The 23,051-nt window shown below is 39.1% G+C and overlaps 2 protein-coding genes across 2 annotated transcripts; one reads left to right on the forward strand and one right to left on the reverse strand.

The window, feature by feature from the left end:
• Nucleotides 1-234: 234 nt before the first annotated feature.
• On the reverse strand, nucleotides 235-11,548 carry LOC137101650 (transmembrane protein 87A-like). Its single transcript, XM_067480336.1, has 20 exons — nucleotides 11,388-11,548; nucleotides 10,038-10,095; nucleotides 9,590-9,687; nucleotides 7,899-8,015; nucleotides 7,617-7,664; nucleotides 6,341-6,382; nucleotides 6,122-6,248; nucleotides 5,940-6,001; nucleotides 5,648-5,831; nucleotides 5,437-5,536; nucleotides 5,134-5,227; nucleotides 4,474-4,547; nucleotides 4,254-4,360; nucleotides 3,953-4,011; nucleotides 3,716-3,819; nucleotides 3,249-3,325; nucleotides 2,670-2,734; nucleotides 2,518-2,570; nucleotides 2,254-2,284; nucleotides 235-2,117 (listed from the first exon to the last, which is right to left on the reverse strand). Exons 1-20 carry the CDS (start codon nucleotides 11,484-11,486, stop codon nucleotides 2,076-2,078), a joined length of 1,641 nt encoding a protein of 546 aa, XP_067336437.1. The 5' UTR covers nucleotides 11,487-11,548; the 3' UTR covers nucleotides 235-2,075.
• Nucleotides 11,549-12,344: 796 nt separating this feature from the next.
• ganc (glucosidase, alpha; neutral C) lies at nucleotides 12,345-22,582 on the forward strand. Its single transcript, XM_067480367.1, has 25 exons — nucleotides 12,345-12,571; nucleotides 13,307-13,381; nucleotides 13,489-13,591; nucleotides 14,122-14,249; nucleotides 14,414-14,590; nucleotides 14,717-14,720; nucleotides 14,794-14,863; nucleotides 15,528-15,624; nucleotides 15,717-15,900; nucleotides 16,072-16,222; nucleotides 16,347-16,582; nucleotides 16,720-16,846; nucleotides 17,018-17,097; nucleotides 17,213-17,356; nucleotides 17,872-17,968; nucleotides 18,082-18,183; nucleotides 18,383-18,557; nucleotides 19,031-19,099; nucleotides 19,240-19,304; nucleotides 19,398-19,474; nucleotides 19,558-19,632; nucleotides 19,760-19,873; nucleotides 20,925-21,037; nucleotides 21,161-21,264; nucleotides 21,790-22,582. Exons 1-25 carry the CDS (start codon nucleotides 12,543-12,545, stop codon nucleotides 21,897-21,899), a joined length of 2,706 nt encoding a protein of 901 aa, XP_067336468.1. The 5' UTR covers nucleotides 12,345-12,542; the 3' UTR covers nucleotides 21,900-22,582.
• The last annotated feature ends 469 nt before the right edge of the window (nucleotides 22,583-23,051 follow it).

Consider the following 23,051-nt stretch of genomic DNA (forward strand, 5'->3'; position numbering starts at 1 on the left):
AGTCTGGGACCTGAAGCCACTATAAACAGTATGTTTTACTCTGTCGTTATAGAGATTGTGTGTAGAATTGTGGTTATAAATCTTTTTGCATTTTTTGTGTGAATGGCTCTGAATACTTGCATGACATCATAAGTAATACATGCTTTCTTCCGTAAAAACAATATGCTTTTTATTAGACACACATTTTAAAATATTCACCCTAAATCAACACTATAACCACCAAGAGAGTATAACCATGTTTCAGTATAAATTTTATTTGCAGGACATATACAGTAAGCCAAACCGCATCATCAGCTTTGTGTTACAACGCATACTCACATCCAGAAATTAGGCTTTAGTCCTCTCTTGAAAAAAAATATCCTAAACAAGGCTTGGATAAATATAAAAAACCTTGTAAATTGAGGAATTTAGAAATTCCACACATTCTGCAGTAGTTTGCACGCACAACAACAGAGATACAATTCTGCCTCAAGAGGCAAGACTATTTTGTAGTGTGAATGGTTCAAAAGAATATGCAATTGTTGTGAAATTTAAGTTTATTAATTTAGCATGTATAGTATTTTCCTAAACTACTTTTGTGCTACTAAATTTAGGTGAGAACCTAAAATAAACTTTGGTGCAGGCAGTGGAGGGGGAGTGAAAAAGGATTCCATATATACAGTACATCACAGTCAGACCCACACCCCATCAATGAAGACATTGTAGCAAAAACGTTTGGTGACTACAGTGTGACCTGGACCTAAATCACTGCCGTCATGAGTAAAGCTACAAATTCTTTTACAACAGCGGTGAAAATGGGCATCCTTCATTTTAGAATTATTACTGCTTCTGTTAGAAAAAATGTGTAGGATGTGTTCAGTCAGTAAGAGCTTAAATAAAAATTGTAAACCTTAACAGCTGTTCAGTTTAAAGATATCTGAAAAGTGATCTGATTAGTGACCAAAAATAAATAAATAAATACCACTTTAGGTGAGTGTTTAGAATAAATTATACTTGGCTTTCAAAAAGTTACTTGAACAAGATGTTTATAACAGTCTCCCAGTTCGGCAGAGTTTTCGAGTTAATGCAAGAATTACTTAAAATAGATAGTTTACCCCCGACAGATGTGACACGCTATGAGTCTCAATATTCACTGATGCAGCCATGTTTACATACAGTAATGGTGGCAAATAGCAAATATACTGCATTTTTCTACTAACCAAAACTCACTTTGCCAGACAACAAAGTGGCATTGTGTGTTAACAACAAGACACACACATAATTTGTTGACACAGCTACAAGAGATCAGTAAATCCTAACTTATTACGTGAAGGTTTTCTCATTTATCTAATAATAAATCTTTATTTCTTATTAGTTATAAATAACACTTTCTTTTAGTTTTCTGGCTAAATGCTTAGTGAGACTGCACAGCTGCTTTTAATATCATTTAAATATTTAAAATTAAATATAAATAAATCTTATGCCTAAAGCAGCATTTTTTCTCTATGACATTAGCGTATGGCACAGCATATCAGCACGTGGTAACTTGTAATTCAAGTGTCAGATGTCGTGTTGTCTTCATCTAAGTATAGTCTCTTATGATGCACTTTCATCTGCACCATTCACACCAAAATCTGATATCTTGGCTGTGATAAGAGATTCCAAATAAGCCTTCATACTCCTACAAATGTAACCTGTTGGGTACTGACAGGAATATATTTTATTTATATATCTATATCTAGATAGGACGAGAGAGACTTTCCATGAGAACATAATGTTGTTTGATTTGGTTTGTGATGGTAAAGAAACCTCTTAGAAACATACAATATTTATTAAAGTGCTCTGTTGTGTAACTGCATCAGTTTCACCCCAGCCTTAGAATGCCAGCCTAAATCAAACCCGCCACCTTCACAGAAAAACACTACTGAGGCTCCTTTGAGCTGAAGCCTTACACAATGCCAGTAAAATGAAATAAAATAAAATAAAAATATTGTCTAGAGCGAATAGTTGGCTTTGCCCACAGTTTTTGGTGATCATATCTTACTCAAGAATGCATTGCTTTCTGCCTGCTTCGCCTTTGCATCTTGCATCTACTTCTACTCCATTTTGGATCGCTCCAACTTGGTTTTCAGTATTTCCTGGAAAAAAGGGGAATACAGATTTATGCACGTACAGCAACGTGATTGTGGAATCACATTGCAAAGAGCACTACTAGGGGCATTTAAAATTGACAGAAATGTGACTGAAATAGCAGGGGGAAAGTAAAAGCTTTACCTCTTCTTCATCTAGCATTACAGGCAGAGCTCTGTAGAGAGTGAGAGATCAGAGAAGGAGATCATGAATGCATTAATACTCTTACAAAAGCTCAGACTACAGTATATGAATATTAGGGATTACTGCCTTTAATTCGACACTATATTCTCACATATTCCAAGTAGCTTAATGTTTTTAGGAAAGGACTGTAATTGGAAATATTATGGGGTATTTGTCAAGACTTCTAAGAGTATCAGCACTGAAAATGTAATTAACTTTACGTACACATCAGCAACAGTTGTAGGGATGTTCTCTTCAACCCATTTTAGATCTTCATCCTGAAAACAACAGAGAGTAGTATTCAAAAATGTGTTAATTGTATGTGAAAAACAATTAACTGACAACAGAAGAGACACGAAAGAAGACAATCAACACACCTCTTTACTCAACAGTTTCTGGGAGCCATTAGCCTCAGGTTTGGAGCCTCTCATCTTCATCCCCTCTGAAAGACAAAATGTAAAACTTTAGAGCATCAGAGGTAAGTTGTGAAAAGGTCTATATTATGTGCTGGTGAGTACAAAAATGAATAGATGCAGTTCAGCTGCAACACACAAATCTACTATAAAACATTCCTGGCACTTTCACCAAGGTCCACTAGAGAACAGATGAGAAAACAACTGATCTGATTATAACAACTGATTATACAGTATTGATTCCTGCGTCTCTCTGACCTACACTACGCTATCTAAGCACTCCTGTAGATCAAGAAACATCAGTTCCCCTGAAACAAAACATTTCATTTGGCCTTACATCAAATTTAGAAAAGCAGCTGACAGGTACATATAGAGTTTTTGAATAATATAGCTAAAGTAGCTGGTTGGATGTTGCTGCTAGATTTTTACAATTGTTGATATTTGGTCGTTGGGCTTCTGTATTACAATATCGAAGATGGAGGTTTCTTTAATAATAAGCAACTCCTGGTCAACCCACTGAAAAGCAGGACTAATATGTCTTACCAAAAGCTTCATTCAGCATAGGCTCCTTGGCCTCCTCTTCTTCATCATCTTCATCAATCAGAGGAGAGTGAGAGAACCTGAGAGGAAACAGAGCCATGACTGGATACGTGTTTTTCATAGGGGTTTCCCAATTTGTCAACCAAAAGATTTGTCATCCCCATCACTGACTGATGGTCAAATCATGTTCTTTCCTTGTTCGTTTGCTCATTGATTGGGCTCATCCGCTGGGTCCTGAAATTTCAGTGGAGGATCAGGACAGTAACACTTTATAGATTGGACAGCAGAATTAAGAACCTTGATTTAAAAATCACTATTCTACACACAGTTGTTTAACTAGCACTACATAAATCCAGATACCTATTGAATCAGATATTCCATTAATAGCCCTTGTTTCATAACCATATTTTGCAATGATTGTCAAATTCTGGGACACCCATAGTTTTAAGACTTCTGGGTCCCGGACTGACCTCTGGCTGTTAGCAGAAGGCCGCAGCAGCACCATGATGACCAGCAGAATGGTGGAGAACAGGAGACGCCAGAAGGCATCATCTACCCACAAGTTCCTCCAACCCTGTGGAAAAGACGACCGTGCCAAACAACAAACAGAGATGAGTGTTTTACTTCATTTCACTTCTGTATAAACAAGACAAATCTTGAAGAGAACAGCAACACAACAGTCAATCAAAAGCAGAAAACAAACTGACCGTCTGGCAGTCTACCAGCTTGAAGACTTTGGTGGTCCAGACGATGAATATGATGGAAGCTGTGGACACAAAATAAACACTAGGCTCATTCTCGACTCTATAAACACTATGCAAATGGTGAGAAACACAGATGAAACTTTCCACCAGTGGAACCAGATTTACAAACTGATCAAGAAGTTATAACTATAATAAAAATGCATTTAATACAGTATATGACTAAATTGTTAAAGGAAAATTTTAATTATTTCCTTTTGGACCCTAGCGTGGCTGAATCCATGGAAAGTATAAGGCTTTGACTCACCGACAACAGAAAATATCAGCGTGTTGGTGAAGTGCTGATACAAAGAGAGCTTCACAACATTTCTGCGGAGTTTCAACAGACGAGTCGTTTGAGACAGACTGATGAAAATGTAGATGTAGATTAAGGAGAATATATAAAAAAAAAAAAGGCATAATCACAGGCTCATAGCTGCAACACCTTTGAAAATACAAAATCCTGGTTAGCTGAATGAGTAAAGGATATCCACCACATAACACAGGAGTCAATGAGGGAGAGGCTGAGATTAGCCACCAGGGCAACAGTCCCATTGAAACCCTGGAGAAAGAAGACAAGCGTCAGGCAAGACAAAATTAGGCAAAGGGAAAAAGAAAGCAAAGTGTGGATTTATGTGTGAACGTGTGAATGTCAGAGACAGAGAATAGTTATCTAAAGATAAATTGAGTCACACAGTTTTTTAAACACAAGATCAGCTTGAGTGAAGATCACAGGAAGATCTTTGCTTTAAAGCAGCCTTCTGACAAAACACATCTGCTTACCAACTACACAAACACCATTATTCATAATGTCTCTCTTATCTTATTTTTGTATAACTGTTTACAAGACTTTTTTGAACTTCAATTTGATAATTTCCTGTTATCACTTTTCTGTTTCCTTGAGACTGAATGCCTGCAAAGAAATCAACTGCAGCTAATCTCATACAAAAGTTGTTATCTTGTATGTTCTTCTCAGCTTTCATAAAATATCCATCTTTTGAACCATTCTAATACTTTTAGAATAGAGGTCCATGTGTACTATAAGAAATTTCAAAAAGTATTTGAAAAGTATTTCAAATGTATTGAAGATGACAACTGATTTGACCCAGCAAGGAGCATGTAGTGTTAATTTAATACTTGTCACTTACACCTGTCACTCTCAGCACACCTTCCACCGAGGAAAAGATCAGGTAAAGAAGCCCAACAGCTACCAGTCGGTGCACAGTGGTACCCAACCTGGGCCTAAACAAGAGGGAGAAGCTGTTCAGTTACACGGACTAAAGACTGGAATTACTGTATTATCAGCATGTGCCCCACTGGTTTTTAATTTGTAAAAATAGTTACTTTAGATTTTAAAAGGATAAATATTTTCTTGCTGGAGATGATCTTCAACTGTTAGCATTGAGACAGAAATGGATTAGAAAGGTTCAGATTTAAACCCGTGAACTTACTTGACTATGCCATAACCAAGACTGACAATGATGACCAAGATTCGAGCTAGAGATCTTTTGAGTGCTGAGAGCAGCTCAGCAAAAATCACAGCGCCTTGAACTGTAAAAGCGAAACACAAAAACAAAAAGGGTTTTTATAAAAAGGCACTGAAGTCAAAGCAAAGCACAAATAAAAAAATAAATACAAAATTTAAGTATAAAATCTACCAACCATAATCTCCTTTATAACGGATGCTCTGGTATTCAGAGTAAAACACAGCTTTCTCCAGCATGCCAAGGATGATGACAGCACCAATCCAGAACTGGATCCGCAGCAGATCCCTCCAATAGCAAGCACACCAGAAGAGCCAGAGAGCCCCAAACAGCACGTACACAATGCACATGATCATGAAGAACTGGGATGGGTTAGAAGAGAGAGAAGGTAAAGTTTGACATGTGTGTAGTTATACTCGTACAATTTATTGTAAAGCACATTTGCCTATTGTAAAGATTATGGCACGTACCATCATCAGGGGCCAGTCTGCAGGTGAGGAGTAGTCATGTGGTCCCTTCATTTCCACTTTCACTACATCACAAAAAGAATTGTGAAACTTTCTTGATCCAATTTTCTACAGTTTCCTTATTAAGTAAATATTAGGGATAAGGAAATATTAAGTTCTTGATATGAGATAAACAATTTTCTCACTTGTAAAAGCAAAGTTGAACTGCTCTGCTCCCATGTCTTCATCCTCAACTCCTCGGAGCGTTGGGAGCACATTTACTATGAACAGATAGGGACTGTCCTCCCAAGCTTTGGACACTGCACTGATGTCCTGCAAGAAGATGTTTGCGTGAGGATGAACGTAGTTTACATAAGATGTTAAAAAAGTCACGTTCCTTATAAAGCAATAATGACATGTCTTACCGGCTTGTCTGGCCAAACGAGGCTCTGATTCGAGGGGTCACTCTAAACGGAACACAGAACATGGTGTTAAGTTGAAAAGACAAACATAGATTCTTCAGTTTAGAAGCCCTGGTCTGATAAACCTGGGCAGAGGTTTTGGAGGAACAGCACTTGGGCGACAACGCCAGCCAATTGCTGTTTGCGGCATGTCGTGACTAAACCACTGCCAGTTAAGTTAAGTTACTCCTGATGGAACAGAAAGTATTATAATTTAGATTTATTCTGTTCTGCTGTTTGGGGATTCATAAAGTGTTACCTTACCCTATTATCTTAATGTCCCTCCCTCTAGATTCGGGCCCCCACCTTGGCATCCTACATCCTGGACCCATGACTAAGCCCAAGCGCAACTAGATTACTTGATTGCAGCAACAATTCTCAGTGCAATGTTCTGCAACTAGCTGCTACATTGGCTCCGTTTCCCACCACTTTGGACAGCTTCCCTCTCTGTCTCTATTAATTGTTCGTCTTCTAGAGTAAACGAACACACTGTGGGAGGACCCTTGGTGATGTGTCAGCCTATGCCTTTAGTTTGTCTTGTTGGATAACACAGGGAGAATCACTGAGATGGAAACCTAACCTTAACCCTAAAACCTAGACTTAGCCCTCAACCAGCCTGTGAAGTTTGAAAACTCGCCAACTAAAATGAATCCAGACGACCACAGAAAGATGCATGAACACACAAACAGTGTTTCCATCACTTCAGAGGATACATATTTGGTACACTGGGTACCTAAGTGATTGTTTCTTTCTCACAACTGGTACTTCCCTAACCTAGAAATCTGAACAGACGGTGCTTCAGATGACAGTTCAAAGTCTGATTTTTGCTAAAAAAACAAAACATTAACTTGTTTCTTCTCTCCTCATGCGTTTTCCTCATTTACCTTCTCCCAACTTCAGTGAGAATAACTAAGATACAGGGTCAGAAAAGATCCATTTATGTCTCATTGCTAACAGTTTAAGACGATCTGTTTTTCCAGCAAGTGAGGGAAATGTGGATGTAATTATGTGAAATGAGATGTTCCCATTAACGTACGTTAATTTTCTGCAGATAATCGTAGCCCTAAACCAAAACATACATTTCTGACATTCTGGGGACTTGATTTTTGAACCCAAAAGATAGTCGAGTTCCCAAATGTCACTGTGTAAACAGATTTCTCTACAATGTGTGTAATCGAAGTGTACATGCAAAAACTTACTAAAGTAATGCAATCTTTAGCCAGTTTGTTCAATGACTCACCTTTGGGCTAGTGAGGGGCTGATACGTGTTGAAGTCAGTATAATATACCTGGGTGAGAAGATAGAGTAAAAACATCACCTTAAGCAGCAAAAAAACTGAAATGCTTAAAAACGATTAAGAAGATTACATAGAAAATAAGATACTTATGAAAGATGCCTGAAACAACTAACACTAGTCACTGCAATTACACACAGTGTTTCACCTACAGAACTATATGTACACAGGTCCTGTTAAGTGTAGCACCATTTGTTGTACGACAGCTTATCTGTCTGAGTAACAAACCTTTGGCAAGAAGAGGGAGGAACAGTTGTCAAAGTACATGTAGCCCTGACTGTAGAAGCCGCTCCAGCCGTCTTTTAACATGTGGTCCATACCAAACATTTTTATCGCTTTGTTGTCCTACAAAGTATAATAAGGAGAAGAAAAGAAACTTGTGTATATTGTAGGAGGGTTGATAAATCTTAGTCAATATCAAGGTGAATTATTGAAAAGGCAATCGCATGCATGTTTGGGAGAAGTTCAAGTCATAGACCATACCAAACATTTATTTTCATGCAAACCTGTAAATAATCAAACAGTGTTTGATTTTGAGAAACAATTCTGAGATGTAAATATTTAAAATTGTTGATTATGTCACTGTAAAAAAAAAAAAAAAAAAAAAATCTCCTTGAATTTAATCCACTGAAGCACATGTTCAGATCACACTCAGGTGTATTTGGGTTGACTTTTCAGCAGCTTGTTTAAAATCAACCAACTAGCAGCCTTCACCTGTCATAAACATTTTCAGCAGAACCTTGTTTACTAAATAGAGTCATGATAGCTCCAAATATGGCATCAGAACTACAGGAAAGTGTCTGAACTGATTGATTTTGGATGGAAAGAGGGACTTTCTCAGCATCACAGCATGGCTGGACTGAAACTGTCTATGAGCAGCACATGGCACTCCATCAAGTATGATCTTACACCAAATGGGAACTTATTATCAGAGGATCAATACATCAAGTTCTGCACCTTGGGAGATAAAAAAAAGCTCACAGAAAGAGAATTAGCTAAATAATAAACATAACTCTCAGTCTGTAAAAGCCTCCATGCATTTGGCCTTGTTTCTCTTCCCAAAGAATGATTAGAGATGATTACACATTCTGTGACCCCCATTACTAAAAATTCTCCTTCTGATATTTCACATTTGTTGATTGAGGTTTATATTCCAGGGTTACATAAAAACATCACAGATGTTTGATGAGCTTTCAAGCTTTTGGATGCCACTGTACTAATGCCAGGAGAAACTACACCTGGACAAAACGAGCAAAAACAAGTGAGTCGAATCAATACTGTGGATTAAAAGAACAAGATTTGTCCCATCACTACAAAAGAGGGAACAACTTTTTGCTTAACTTCAAGCACTAAAAAGTGAAATTTTACATTGTGTAAATTGCAATTCTAAGGCCACATAATACTTCAGCCAAACATGCCTGGCCACTCCAGTGAAATGCATGTTTAAAGAATATCTCCAAAAATCCACAATACACACGTGGCATCTCTGCACAGCTTACACAACAGATGGATGGTAAAGCTGCACATCTGAGCCACACATTATCTTGTATGTAAACTTTACCGGTGCCAAGTGGAAAATGATGTGCAGATGTTTTAAAGGCGTGAGTTGGAGATTAAATGAAATACTCTGAGGGAAAGTGTTCAACGAAGTCTTCGCTACTTTCATGTTATTTGTCACAAAGTGAAGAACAAAGAAGAAAAACCTCATCTCATCTGGTTTGAAATAAGTGTTTTAGAAGAGTGATATGAGCCAGGAAGAAGTCGACACTTTCAAAGCAACAATCCTGTTTGGGCTATAGATCACTTTGACATATTGTCAGTTGTCACCCCCATTGTGTCAATAGCAGAGTTAGAGCCAGCACTGGCACAAAGAAAAAAGGTGCTTGAAAGACAATCAGCAGACAAAGGTTCATACTCACGGGTGTGTTAAAGACCTCATTGTAGCAAACAGAGGAGCGCAGATACCACCTGATATTAAAGGCAAGGTTTCGATCACATGATGCTGTGTCACCCTGGACTGCAAATAGAGAAAACAGGATGAAGCTTTGACTTAATACAGTAATAAAGCCTCAGGTCTCGCCAGCTGTTACACAGCTGCTATCCCATTACAATTTGTAATCAAAGCAACAACCCCTGTGGTCCTGTTCTACTTTAATAGGCAACTTCCTACAGTGACTTTATTCAAGCTCTTCAAACACTTCATGTCCGTGCCTTACATTCTGGTCTATTTTATGCTAAGGTGGAAGAAGAGGCAAGTGTAACTCTGTCTCCTGCACATGATTTTACATGTTCACTGTAATGCAAACTGTGAGCCCAGGAGAGTAGAAGCAACTAAATGTTGGCTCACTAGTAAGTAAATGCACTTACACTTCATGAAGATAGTGGTGTTGGCGTACAATGTCTTCCGAAACACAGCGTACCGCGTCTGAAATAACAGTAGACACATCATCACCACACTGCATCTCATTAACGATCAGACACATTTCAACCCTCTCAGGGGAGAAGAGTAGGGGCAATGACATGATACTAATCTAATGCAACAGTATTAATTTGCATAGATCTCTAAATGCATCATAGTGATACTGCACTCATACTGCAGTCACACCGAGCAAGGGCAATAAAACATAAACAGTCAAAACAGTAATAACATTGCACACCAAAAATCTAAAAAAAAAAGAAAAAGAAAGTAAGAGGGAGAGAGAGCAGTTGATAACAAGGTTAAGCTGCAGTTGCAAGAAACTCCAGCTCAGAAGGTTTAGCAGGCCATCTATCAATGTCAGAGATTATAGTAGAGAGCACATACCAAGAGAACCACTTTCTTTGGAGACCACACATGGTCACACCACACCATTACAACCACCACTGTTCACAACAGGAGTTCCTTCTTTTCATTATGGATTAAGTTATTCCTGGTGTCCATTTGAGAGCAAATAGATGGTCTTTACATGTTTTAAAAAAACCTCTTGATCTGGTCAACTGGTATGTGAAGAGGTGCTTCACCGTGGGAAATTATTCGTCACAGTGGGTTTTGTTGTCTCTGAACTTACCACTCCATTCTTTCACAAAATTCCGCCACCACCAATTCCCCTGACCTGAATCCAACTGAGCAAAAATTTCACTTGCTTGAGGGCAAAACACCCCGAGAACAAGCAGGAACTGAAGGTGATTGCAACAAAGGGCTGACCGAGCATCTTCAGGGAAGACATACTTCTTGTGTTCAGTACAAGTATGAGGGCCAGACCACTTCAAGAGAAAAGTTGTTGTTGTTGTTGGGTTTTTATTCCTACAAAGCTCCTACATAATCTTGGCTGTTTAAGTACAAATGCAATATGGTGATGTACAGAGACAAAAATAAGAAAACTGTGCTTCAATGTGTTTGGACCTGCTGTGACTGTGTGCCTGCCTTTACTAACGTTACTGCAGTAGGAACACAGTAGATTCGCAGTGCTAGCTAACAGGAGTTAGCGCCATATTCAACAAGCAGTTATAATTTTTATTTAGAAAAATGTACAAATGAGAAGCATGTCTTGTCAGACTAGCAAATGTAGGTGTGTGTGTGTGTGTGACAGGTGGACCATACAGCGGAATCAGAGGGCTGGGTAAGCTACCTTAGGCTAACAGCTGCTGATACGGGAACGTAAGCTAACGTTAACGCTAGATTTAGCTCGACAGGCTGTGTAATATCAATAAAGCGGACGTTGAGGATGTAACACTAACCGAGTTGATGTCCACACTCCATACGGAGAGCTCTGCCGCAGTTCCGGGACGGAAAACTAATGCAAAAAGAAGCAAACATAACCGATGTGTATCCGGCATCTTAATTTGTGTATCTACCACAGGTCAGACCCGTATCCGCCTCCAGTTCCGGGTCCTTCCTGTTATTGTTCCCACTGTCGCCGCAAGGGGGCGAAAGAACTCCACGTTAAAAGTGCAAGTGGTTAGAAAGTCGCTGTGAGCCACAGATGAAGTTTCTGCAGAAATCTAAACTGTTCAGGGGATGTTGATATTGATTACTGCGCAAATCCAACCACTTCTAAAACTGAGTACCACTTCTACCTATTGTTTAATTAACACATAAACTCACGGTATTATTTAATTATTATATACTATATACTAGTATTATATACTACTCGGTTGGCTAATCAGAGAAAGGTATTACTGATTGATGCTAAACATGAATCCACAACCTTGTTGCTATTATTGTCGTGTTACCAATATTAATGGTCAACTAATTTCTTTGTTGTATACACGGCACAGTAGGCAAACTAATACTAAAGATACTTGTTTTACCAAGTGGTTACTGTATATTATATTATATTATAATTTAATAATTGGTTATATTTTTGTACTTATTGGTAAATACAAAGTACTGTAACTGGGTGATTCTTCAAGTATGGTACACAAGCGAGAGTTTACACATTCAGTCCGGCCTAATTTTTACTGTAGTATTATACCTAAATAAAAATGATATACTGGTGATCGCCTCCCCTGCTTTTCTGCCTTCTTTAATCACACACATAATCTCCGTTGCGGACTTAGTTGATGCATCGGACAGTTAAAGCCCCATTTTAATTGTGCCGTTGAGGTTTTAGTCAGTTTTAGGGAAACTGTTAACAGTTTGGATCAGTTGGGATTTTGTTTTGTAAATTTCCACCGGAAGTTATCTCGGTGACGTGCCGGTGTTTTTATACGTCTGCGTGAACGTTCCCGTTGAAATCTGAAGCTGGGAAGAAGACATTAAAAATTCACACAGAATAAACAAACAAAGAAACCAAAAAAACCAAAAACCACCTGTAGTCTTAGTGGTAACGTTCACACCAGAGGACCACAGACGACCGACCAGACACTTTTCTGTCCAAGTGTCTGGTCGCAATGGCGGAAGTGATCGAACCCGTTTGTAGGTTTGTGACCTTAAAACTCTGTTTTCCACCCGCAGCCTTTGACTTGTCACGTGCGGTCTGTGTCGAAGAAAAGCCACATGAGTGATAATGTGTAACGAACCGCAGTCTGCGTGTTCATTCGCTTTATTGCAGGACAGGAAAAACGTTCCAACAAGCAGACAGGTGTTTGGGGATCTAAATAAAGATCTTACGGGGTTTGGATCAAAGCGCAGCCTGAAAGTTGTGTGAAGTTATGAAAATGTTTTGTTGTCCATTGTGGGTATGATGTGCAGTGTTTGAAAGTGATAAAAAATACACAATTACAGATACAACTACTTAAGTACAATTGTCTGATTTCTGCTTCTTTATGCTCTGACGTCACTTCATTTCAGAGGCAAACATCACACTCCTTTCTTATTTTTTAATAACTACATTATTATTATTTATGACTTTTGGGTTGGTACTTAAAAGGTGTGAAATTCACAAGCTGCACAACAATACATAAAATATAGTTATGAAATTATATTTATTAAATAAACATAATGATCGAATTGAATACTTATTATAAATGAATACTGTCATACTCATTATGAAATTCTGTATGATTCTGATTGACTTTTCATTTTAGTGCTAAACCTCAAGTGCAGGACTTTAACAGTATTTCTACCCGGTGGTATTACTGTGGATACATAAGTAAATCGCTTCTCTCCCCACTGATGATGTGTACATGTGCTTGTTCCTCTGTGCTAACCCCAGTGATAACCCTGCCGTCCCTGATGATGCTACAAAGAAAGAAAAGTTCAAGAAAAGTGAAGATGTGGCTTTTTACAGGTGCGTTGGACATTTCATGCCAGTGTCCATTGTCTGGGATCGGTTGCACTGTGATGCTGATGCTCATTGTCCGTCTTTTTGTTTTTGTTTTTACTGTCACTTTTGAGGCGACAGATGCAGGGTCCAAAGTTGCAGCTCCGAGCCCTTTTGGACACCATGGTGCTCACAGAGAAAGGCGCATGCTTTGAGCTGTTTGAGTCCGATAAGCAGGTCCGAACGCCAGTATTACATTAAAATCAACTCTGATCCATTTAAGGATATTCTGTTTCTTTAAATATTAAGCATTGCCAGTCTTTTTATTCTTGAGACATAAAAAATATGGAAAGTTGCTGTGTTTTGTTTTTTTTTTGGCATAATCATATTTTCTGCACTGCATTTTTATTCAGAATGTTATGTAGACTGCATCATCTTTGATTTAGGGTTAGGAATTGGCAAATTATCTTTCAACAGAAATGTATTTTTCTATTAATTTTTGTTTTAATGCAGGCAGTACATTTAAGTTTAGGTCACATGTTAATGCTTCCATAAATAAAAATTCCTGTTTAAACCAAAACCCTAAACCTACGTGAGTTAAATAAGTAACAGATGTTTAAATACCAAAAAATCTTCTTAAGGTCTATCAATAATTGATCTACTTTAAGTATTATTGTAGTCTGAGAAGTAATAATATCATCTTGTTATATGCAAACTACACCTTTTAATTTTAAAATTAAAAGCCTCTTGCTTTTCTCTTATCACAGACCAGACTGCTTCTTTCTTTGTCGCCTTGCAAAAGTGACACTGTGAGGATTTTAATAGACGAGCTCCGGCCAATTAGAGCACGCTACCGAGTTCCAGATGTGCTAACGGGGGAACCGCAGTATGACCAGTAAGTCCTGCATCAGCATCTTCTCTCTATTATCATATCGAGTTGCACAAAAACTGTACTTAAAAGTCCACTTCTAAGTTCTTAGTTCTTTCAGTGATGCACTAAAAGCTTTGTGCCATTATTGTGTTGTACATCCATGATTTCCGTGTAATGCCTGTTGGCAGGTTGAGAGTGGAGAGACGGACCAAGGACTCTGTCACGCTGGCTTGGTCATCAGGCCGGTACCAGATCCGCGTGTGGCATTTCCCTTTCCGGCTGGAGGTCCTGTGCGATGATGAAGCGGTGGCCACATTCAACCCGAAAGGCAAACTGTGGTTCGAGAAACTACAGCATCCACCAAGGTTGGATGCTTTGCAGGGGATGAGACGTGTAGTCAAAAAAAAGAAACCAAATCATTAAATTAAAAATGTATGTAATTGCTTTTTTTTATGTTTTTTTTTTTTCCTCATGCTCACGCGTCTTGGCAGCAAGGTAAGACCAAACCACAAGTCTTCTCGAAGCGTAATTCCGTTTATAATTGTCCTTCTTGTTTGGGCGCCTGCAGCTCGAAGATGACCAGACAAGCTCATTATGGCAAGAGACGTTCAGAGAGTTTGTGGACGTCAAAGCAAATGGTTTGTGCTTGCTCTTATTATGTTATAAAAGACAAACCTGTGATAATTCTGTTAACTAAATTACATAAAACATTATTTTCTAAGGATATTCGTACTGTGTAACCATTTCGGTTGATTTGGTTTGATTCAGTACATACAGAAATACATAATAAGTAAATATAAAATTGGCTTGTAAGCTGTAGCTCAGCTGCACATGATGTCTAAACTTAACAAACAAGCACTAGATAACTAGATTATTATTATTATTATTATTATTATTATTATTATTATTAGACTACTTTCAGAGAAGCAAGAGCACATGGACGGACTTTATTATAAAACCTCTGGACCCTAGTCAGGTGCAAAAATATTATTTCAGGAGCAGTTTTATCAGAATCATTATTTTTCATATAGGCAACATGTCTGTTTATATTAGCTTTAAACCTGTACACATATTAAACAATATGATCTAATATAGATTTCCCAAAGAAAAACAGAGGTTTGTGTGCTGAGGGAGTAATAACAAAACCACCAAATTTGTATAGAAAGCATATTAAAAAAACACAAAAATACATCAGAGTATATTAAGAACAAGTTTTCCAGCTGATGTTGTTCTCATATTCAGGTGTTTGGAGACTTGCCTTTTTTTTTTTCAAATACAAAATTCTACCTGGTTCACATCCAGGTCCCAGTAGCATAGGGGCAGACCTCTGTCTCCATGGCTTCCGTCACGTGTACGGTTTACCAGAACACGCCGACAGCCTGCAGCTCAGAGACACCAGGTTCACCAACATGTCTGAATGAAATTCATTTTATCAACCGTTTACATTCAGTCCGTCTGGTAATTGGGCTTTTATTTCATGTCATTTCACAGAGACGGAGAACCTTACCGGCTCTATAACTTGGACGTGTTTGCCTACGGCGTGTACAGTCGATTCGGCCTTTACGGGTCCGTGCCGCTGTTGGTGGCCCACAAACCCGACAGGACCCTGGGTGTATTTTGGCTGAACGCATCCGAGACTTTTGTGAACATATATCACAGTCCTGCTGAGAGACAGGTGAGCTTCGTACCATCAGCAGAATAAAGTTCCAAGGCTGAATAAAATCGACATACTGTAACTTAAACACGGCAGAAGAAGGAATTTAGAGAAAGAGAAAGAATTTAGTTGCGAGTCCTCTTTAGCAGTGTACATTAAAAACCACATGATGACCCCTCGTCCCTCCCCCAGGATGACCAACCACCCCCTGCAAAGATCTCCTCTTCGCAGCTGCAGCCTGAGACCGACGTTCACTGGATGTCAGAGAGCGGTGTGATTGACTGTATGATTTTGCTTGGGCCCACTCCACCGCAGCTTTTCAGTCAGTACGCTCAGCTGACAGGTGTGTTCGCACAGAAAAAATACATCTGACCGTTTTTTGACAAATGGCACAAATAATGAGAACATTTATTTTTATATTTTTACACTGCTTTGGATTTTATCCTCCACCGTTCCCCCTCTGCCAGGATATCAAGCCCTGCCCCCTCTGTTTGCACTCGGATACCACCAGTGTCGCTGGAACTATAAGGATGAAGCTGACGTGAAGGCTGTGGATGCTGGATTTGACCGCCACAACATCCCTTATGATGTCATCTGGTTGGACATTGAACACACAGATGGGAAGCGTTATTTCACCTGGGACCCTGTGAACTTCCCTGACCCAGCTCACTTGCAGCAGTACCTACAATACAAGAATCGGAAGGTCAGTTATTTGCGTATCTATACTCGCCCAGTACTGCTGTGAGACTGTACATTAGTGTTGTAGTATTAAAAGTCACTTTTTCAACCTTTATGTGTTATAAGTTTAGGTTACTGCATTTTCTTCTTCTCCTCTTGCAGATGGTTGTAATAAGTGATCCCCACTTTAAAAGTGACCCGAATTGGTCCCTGTACCGTGAGGCCAGAGATGGTGGCTACTTTGTCAAGGATAGAGAGGGACAGTTGTATAAGGGTTCATGCTGGCCTGGTATGTTTTTCTTAACAATAAACTGTTCTCTACATTTCGCTTTCACTTTGAGTATAAATTGAGCCCAAATTCTATATATTATTAAAATATTTATTGCATTTTTTTGTCGTTTGTCTTTTGGGCTTCCTTTATATACAGTGTTCATTGACTTCATATAATCTTTACTCACAGGTGAGTCTTCCTACCTTGATTTCAGCAATCCAGAAACTCGAGCGTGGTACTCCAGATGCTTCGGCCTAAATAATTACAAAGTTAGTGTAAAAAGAATCCACAGGTCAATACTACGGCTTATGTTTTCCCATAGGAGCTTATTATTAGGAGCTGTAAAAGTTTTTCCCGTGTTTGACGTTTTTATGTCTCACTCAGGGATCGACACCGTCGTTGTTTTTGTGGAATGACATGAACGAACCATCTGTGTTTTGGGGGCCAGAGCAGACGATGCCAAAGGATGCAGTGCATTTTGGCGGCTGGGAACACCGGGATTTACACAACCTGTACGGATTTTACCAGGTGAGTGGGCTCACTGGAGTCAGTTTGATGCGAGTCGAAAGCACTGTTAGTCCCTTTAAGTGACACTTAAACCTCCCAGTCGCACTCAGGGAGGTGAAGTTCTCAGGCTGGTGGGGCAGTTTTAATGGATTGTCTCCCAGAGGTTTTGCCGTATGCAAATGTTGCAGACAAAAGGGCCTAACAGTTCTGAGTGTTACCGGAGACCCTCAAACACACAAACAAAGAGCTAAACTCACAACACCAGTTTCATACCTCAAAGTGAAATTGTGCAAAAAAAAGTGTGAATTTAGACTGTTTTGCTCAAATATTCACAAACAAGTACAAAATTTCACTGCACAGAAACATTTATTTCTCAGTCTTAATTCTTAAAACCCACATGCAAATAATATTTGCATTATTTGTGCTCCATAGTTTGTAGAGCATAATGTGTAATCACACCACTTCCCAAATACTGTATAAGATCTGAACAACCATATTTCTCAACCCATTTTTTAAGCTTACGTGTTTTCACACAGCACATGGCCTCAATGGAGGGTCTGATAACTCGCTCAGGCGGCTCAGAGAGACCTTTCGTCCTGTCACGTTCCTTCTTTGCTGGGTCACAGAGATTTGGTGAGTTTTATTTTATTGTTTGTTTGTTTTTTATTTCATTTTTTTAAATGCAGTTGCATATATTTTGTGCTTTTTTTTTGTGTGTGTCTTTACTGCTTTGGTCTTTAATGCAGGAGCTGTGTGGACTGGTGACAATGTAGCCAGTTGGGAATACCTGAAGATCTCCATTCCAATGCTTTTGTCTCTGAATGTGACAGGCTTAGTATTTTGTGGAGGTGAGAAATGAGTTTAGGAGTTTAGGAGATTAGGAAAATACACATTCTAGTTTGAACATAATAAATTAAATAATAATTACCAGAATGGTCCAGAGGGATTATAATTTGATGCTTATGCTATTTTATTCCCTTTTACCATTAAGTCTCTCACTTTCTCACAAATTTGTGTTGTCTCGTGCCCTTTGGTTTGGTGTTTTAGCTGATGTTGGTGGGTTTTCTAAGGATCCAGATCCAGAGTTGCTGGTGCGCTGGTACCAGGCAGCCGCCCTGCAGCCGTTTTTCCGCGGCCACTCTGCCATAACGTCAAAGCGCAGGGAGCCCTGGCTGTTTGGAGAGGCAGTCACGGCTGCAATCCGCAGTGTAATCCAAGAGAGGTACTGTCACAGACGAGGGGGAGGGGGTCGGCCACGAGAAAGGCAGCTCCCATTTATTGTGTTTGTGCCAAAGCTACAACGAAGCACATTTTCCTGCCTGTTAATGTTTGTGAGTTTCACAAATTCCGCGGCCTCTGTAGTTGTTCCAGCACAGTTTTCTGATTGACTAGCTCAGATTCCCAAGTCTTGTCAGTTTATGTGACGCAAACAAATCGAAAACAAGCCTCAGGAGCCTATTTTACCTTATAGCTTTATTCAACACGCAGAGCAGCGCACAAACACAAGCAATCCCATTGTCAGGGAGTTCAGGGTCGCTGGTTGGCCCAGTTTTTATGCTTGATGCCCTTCCTGACACAACCCTCCCCAATACAAAGTAATAAATACTGTAGCTACTGACTGAGCTCAAGTGTCTTATAATACAGTAACCAGCAGAAAACTAGCTGTGGTGACTGACCAGTCTCCTCTGTGCTCAGGTACTGCTTGCTGCCATATTGGTACACTCTGTTCCACCAGGCTCACACCTCTGGTTTGCCTCTACTCAGGTTAGTGTTGCTGCTATCTGTCTGTTTAGCCCTACAACTACAACCATCAGGGTTTTTCTGGCACTAGAGGTCAATATTTCTCATGTTTTCATGATTCAGTGACAGCAGAAAGTCATTGTATTGGATTTGATTTCAAACAGGCCTATGTGGGTGGAGTTCCCACAAGAACAGGAGGCTTTTACTGTGGACAACCAGTATATGATTGGTAATAAATATCCCTTCAATTTTGTCTTGTAACACTGAATACAGAATTGTACTCTGGTTCTTTTAAAGTGTAATTGTTTTTGATTTCATGTAGGAAGTTCACTGCTAGCCTGTCCTGTGACTGAGCCGGGTGCCGAAGAGGTCAAAGTCCTACTTCCTGGACAAACTGAGGTAAACCCACAGTCAGGTTACCTTAGTTTATTGCAATACACTCATGTTGCAGAAGGCTACAATAAGGATGGTTTCTGTTGCAGATTTGGTATGACATCGACTCTAAGCAGGCATATGAAGGAGGCAGGACTCTAACTCTTCCAGTGACTCTAGACACAGTTGGTGCTAATCTGATTCAGCATCAGAGTGTTTCACAGTTTGAAATTCATGCACGATTATGTTCTGTTAAACATATAGTTAATAGTGCTTTATGTGTGACGACTATCCCAAAAAAACTCTGTACAGGTTCCAGTGTTTCAGCGTGCGGGTTCGGTGATCTGCAGGAGAGCAGGAAGTGCCTCTAGCACAGCTCAGCTCCAGAAGATCCCTCTTTCCATCAGTGTGGCTCTAAGCTCTCAGGTAAGAATGAAAGGAAATGGGAAACTTGCTTTTTCTTTTTCTGTGCCAGGTTTAATTTTGACATCCTGTATTTATTTGAATTTCACGCGTTAAAGTTAAGTAGAGACAACTGCACAGTACTTTACAGTAATGTTGATTAGAATGCTAATTATTCTCTCAATTATTGTGTTCGTCTCATGTCAGTTCAAAATACAAGATAACAGTTTTGTCTCGTTTGCTTCATTTGACCAATACTTTAAAATCCATTGAAATTTACTGTCACGTGCTGAACTGTGATCATCAAATTCTCATTCACGTAGTAAAGGATTTTACCAGATACAATTACTAAAGTGATTAGTACTCCTGTTGTAAAACTAGTTTCATTGTACTTCTGGACCATGAAACCAAACCATATATTAAATATGGTGTTGTGACAGTGATTTGTTTAATAATAATAATAATAATAAAAATAATAAGTTATTTTATTTATAAAGCACTTTACATTTGCTAACAAATCTAAAAGTGCTACACAAGCGGATTAAGACCAAGAATAAAACATGATAAACATGTAAAGTCTAAAAACACATAAAACATCGAATAACACAGCATTAAAGTAAAAAATAATGATCAATTTGAAATATTTTTCTGAACAAAAAAGTCTTTAACTGTTTTTTGAAACAGTCCACAGTCTGTGGTGCCCTCAGGTTCTCAGGCAGAGCGTTCCATAGCCGTGGAGCAGCTGCTGAGAAGGCTCGGTCCCTTATTGTATGGAGTTTGGATCTGGGGGGGGTAGATGCGATAGGTGTTGGTGGAACGGAGGTGTCTAGTTGTAGATTGCAATGTGAGGAGTTCCTTAAGATACTGTGGGGCATTTCCATGGATGCAGTAAAAGAGATTAGTGTTTTTACAGTTTTTTTCTCTGTATTTCCAAAGAACAGAGGACTTCTTTATTAATGCATAGTTAGTTTGTACCACACTGTTTGTTTTTTGACTTTATGAGAACTTTTTGTATTTTTGGACATTTGTGTCTTGTAATTTACAACATCCAGACTGCACTCTCCTCTCTCCGCAGGGTGCTGCTGATGGTGAGCTGTACCTGGACGATGGCCACTCCTTCGACTACCGTGACAGGAAGGCCTTCTGTCTGCGTGGGCTCAGCATGGTGTCGGGCCGTCTGCGCTGTCGGTGAGTCACAACTCTCACATGCTGAGGAAGGATACAGTGGTAGACGACGTATGAAATGTAATTCACCTGGAAGCCTTGAGCTCAAGCTTCGCACGCGATGATTTGATATGTTGCCTCTCGCAGTCCGGCCAATGAAGAAGGAACGTTTGACTGTGATACTGTCATCCACTCTGTCACCATCCTGGGGCTGAAGAGCAGACCTTCTACTGTGGCCGTGCATGTCTCAGGTAAGTAAATCTGTCAATATTGTGTCCTGCCTTTACAGCTAGAGCGTTAGAACTAACACACTCACATTCACACACTATGATAGTAGCATCTCATATGCACAAAAACAAGCAAAGCCATAATAACATCGACTTTACCCTTCAATGAGCCCACTGAGAAAAAAACATTCAAAAGAAGAATCCTCAGGAATTCAAGCATCTGTGGCAGGATGGCATGGTTTGATTAGATGTGGACATAATAGCCTAACATAGACATGACATGATGTTAATCTCTGAAAATATCAAAGTTTTAATTTGTACATGAGAAAATCGCACCATTGTTCATTTAAAAAGGAAGAAATCCAATAGAAAGAGTCAGGGAAACGTGTAAATCGTCAATTATGGGTCGAGGAATATTGTAAATACTAATCACACCAGGTTTTTTTTTTTTTTCATCATGTAAAATCGGGTATTTTGGTTCTATTCTTGCTAACAAAATCCAATGAAGAGTCCAAGGTGAAGCATGACGTGTTTGTTTTTCATTACCAGGTGCTGAGGACACCTCTGCTGCATTTCAGTACATGGACACCTGCTGCACGCTGATAGTGAACAGCCTGAACCTCAGAGTGGCACAAGACTGGGAGATACACATAGAGTAACCGTGGATATGTCAGTGGCTGATTTTAACTGGGTTTCTTAGGCATGAACCTGCTTTCTGCAGTTAATGTAAACACACAGCCTAACAAATGTGGACTTAAATGGGGGGGTGGGGGGGTAATCACCACTCCACTTTTCAGTTATTATTCTTTTAGCGTTTTTATTTTACGCTTATTGAGAGTATTAGAGAAAAAAGAACAGCTTAAAACGAGGATATTTGAAATCAGGTTGAACGTCCCATTGAAGAAATCACATTTAAGTGCAATTTTTTTGTCCTTTCGGCTTTATCCCGTGAGTTCAGGGTCACCACAGCGGATTTGACCCTGTGGTCCGTGGACTTACCAACTGAGATACGAGTGAATTTAATCACACTTTATAAAAAAAAACATTAAACTAAGTGAAACATTTGGGCTTTGTCCCCTCACCTGTCCTGACATGTAAACTAAGAAAATTCCTGCAGGTCTGTGTGTAAAGTCTTATTACCTTTTGTTAAAGATCCAGTTTAACAAAACCAAAATGATACGGATCCATAGTTGTTTATTTCAATGTGTGAAAGATGAATTTTTTGCCTTGACTGACAATCAAACTACGGATGCTAAATATTAGTTATGAATGTGATATCATGTCTGATGTTAAAGCAGTGATTTGAAAATTTCCAACACTGAATAAACAGCGCAGCTTCAAAGTTTTGTTTGTGTCAGGTTGTAACGGTGACGAAAACATTTTGCTCAACATCAGTATGTTGTGTGACCTGACATCTGTCGCAAAGCAATGTAATGACATGCTTCACCGACACAGGTTTCGAAGTTGTTTCTCTGAAACAACTTAAAACTGGCAAAAGGGATAAAACAATTTTTAAAAAACGAAAGAATTAAAAATCTGACCTCGCTTTTGATTTTTGATTCGACAGCATATTTTAAATAATCCAACAAATGAAAATGGCCCAGACAGACCTGTTAAAGAAGATGTTAACTAAATTGATTATGGTGATATTTTAAACAGTTTCCTGTAATTAGCTGCACACACGTCTTCACTGATGCAGTCAGTCACTTAGTTGATTTTAACTGGAAAAAAATTGTCCCTCTTGTGTTTGTTGTAGTTAAACTACTATTTAAATCAAAAATCAAAAGCAAAGTCTACATTTTTATTTTTTA

This window comes from Channa argus, chromosome 16, assembly GCF_033026475.1.
Source record: "Channa argus isolate prfri chromosome 16, Channa argus male v1.0, whole genome shotgun sequence".
NCBI classification, from domain to species: Eukaryota; Metazoa; Chordata; class Actinopteri; order Anabantiformes; family Channidae; genus Channa; species Channa argus.

Bases quoted from the DNA above. Each gene is read 5' to 3' on its own strand.
- LOC137101650 (XM_067480336.1), bottom strand. From the start codon at position 11,486: ATGCCGGATACACATCGGTTATGTTTGCTTCTTTTTGCATTAGTTTTC. The intron at 5,537-5,647 runs GTTGGTAGATTT...TCGCTTTTACAG, and splicing joins CCGTTATAAAGGAGATTATG to TTCAAGGCGCTGTGATTTTT. The intron at 4,548-5,133 runs GTAAGTGACAAG...TTCTTTCTCCAG, and splicing joins GTGTGCTGAGAGTGACAGGT to GGTTTCAATGGGACTGTTGC.
- ganc (XM_067480367.1), top strand. From the start codon at position 12,543: ATGGCGGAAGTGATCGAACCCGTTTGTAG. The intron at 13,382-13,488 runs GTGCGTTGGACA...GTCACTTTTGAG, and splicing joins GAAGATGTGGCTTTTTACAG to GCGACAGATGCAGGGTCCAA. The intron at 21,038-21,160 runs GTGAGTCACAAC...TGCCTCTCGCAG, and splicing joins TCGGGCCGTCTGCGCTGTCG to TCCGGCCAATGAAGAAGGAA.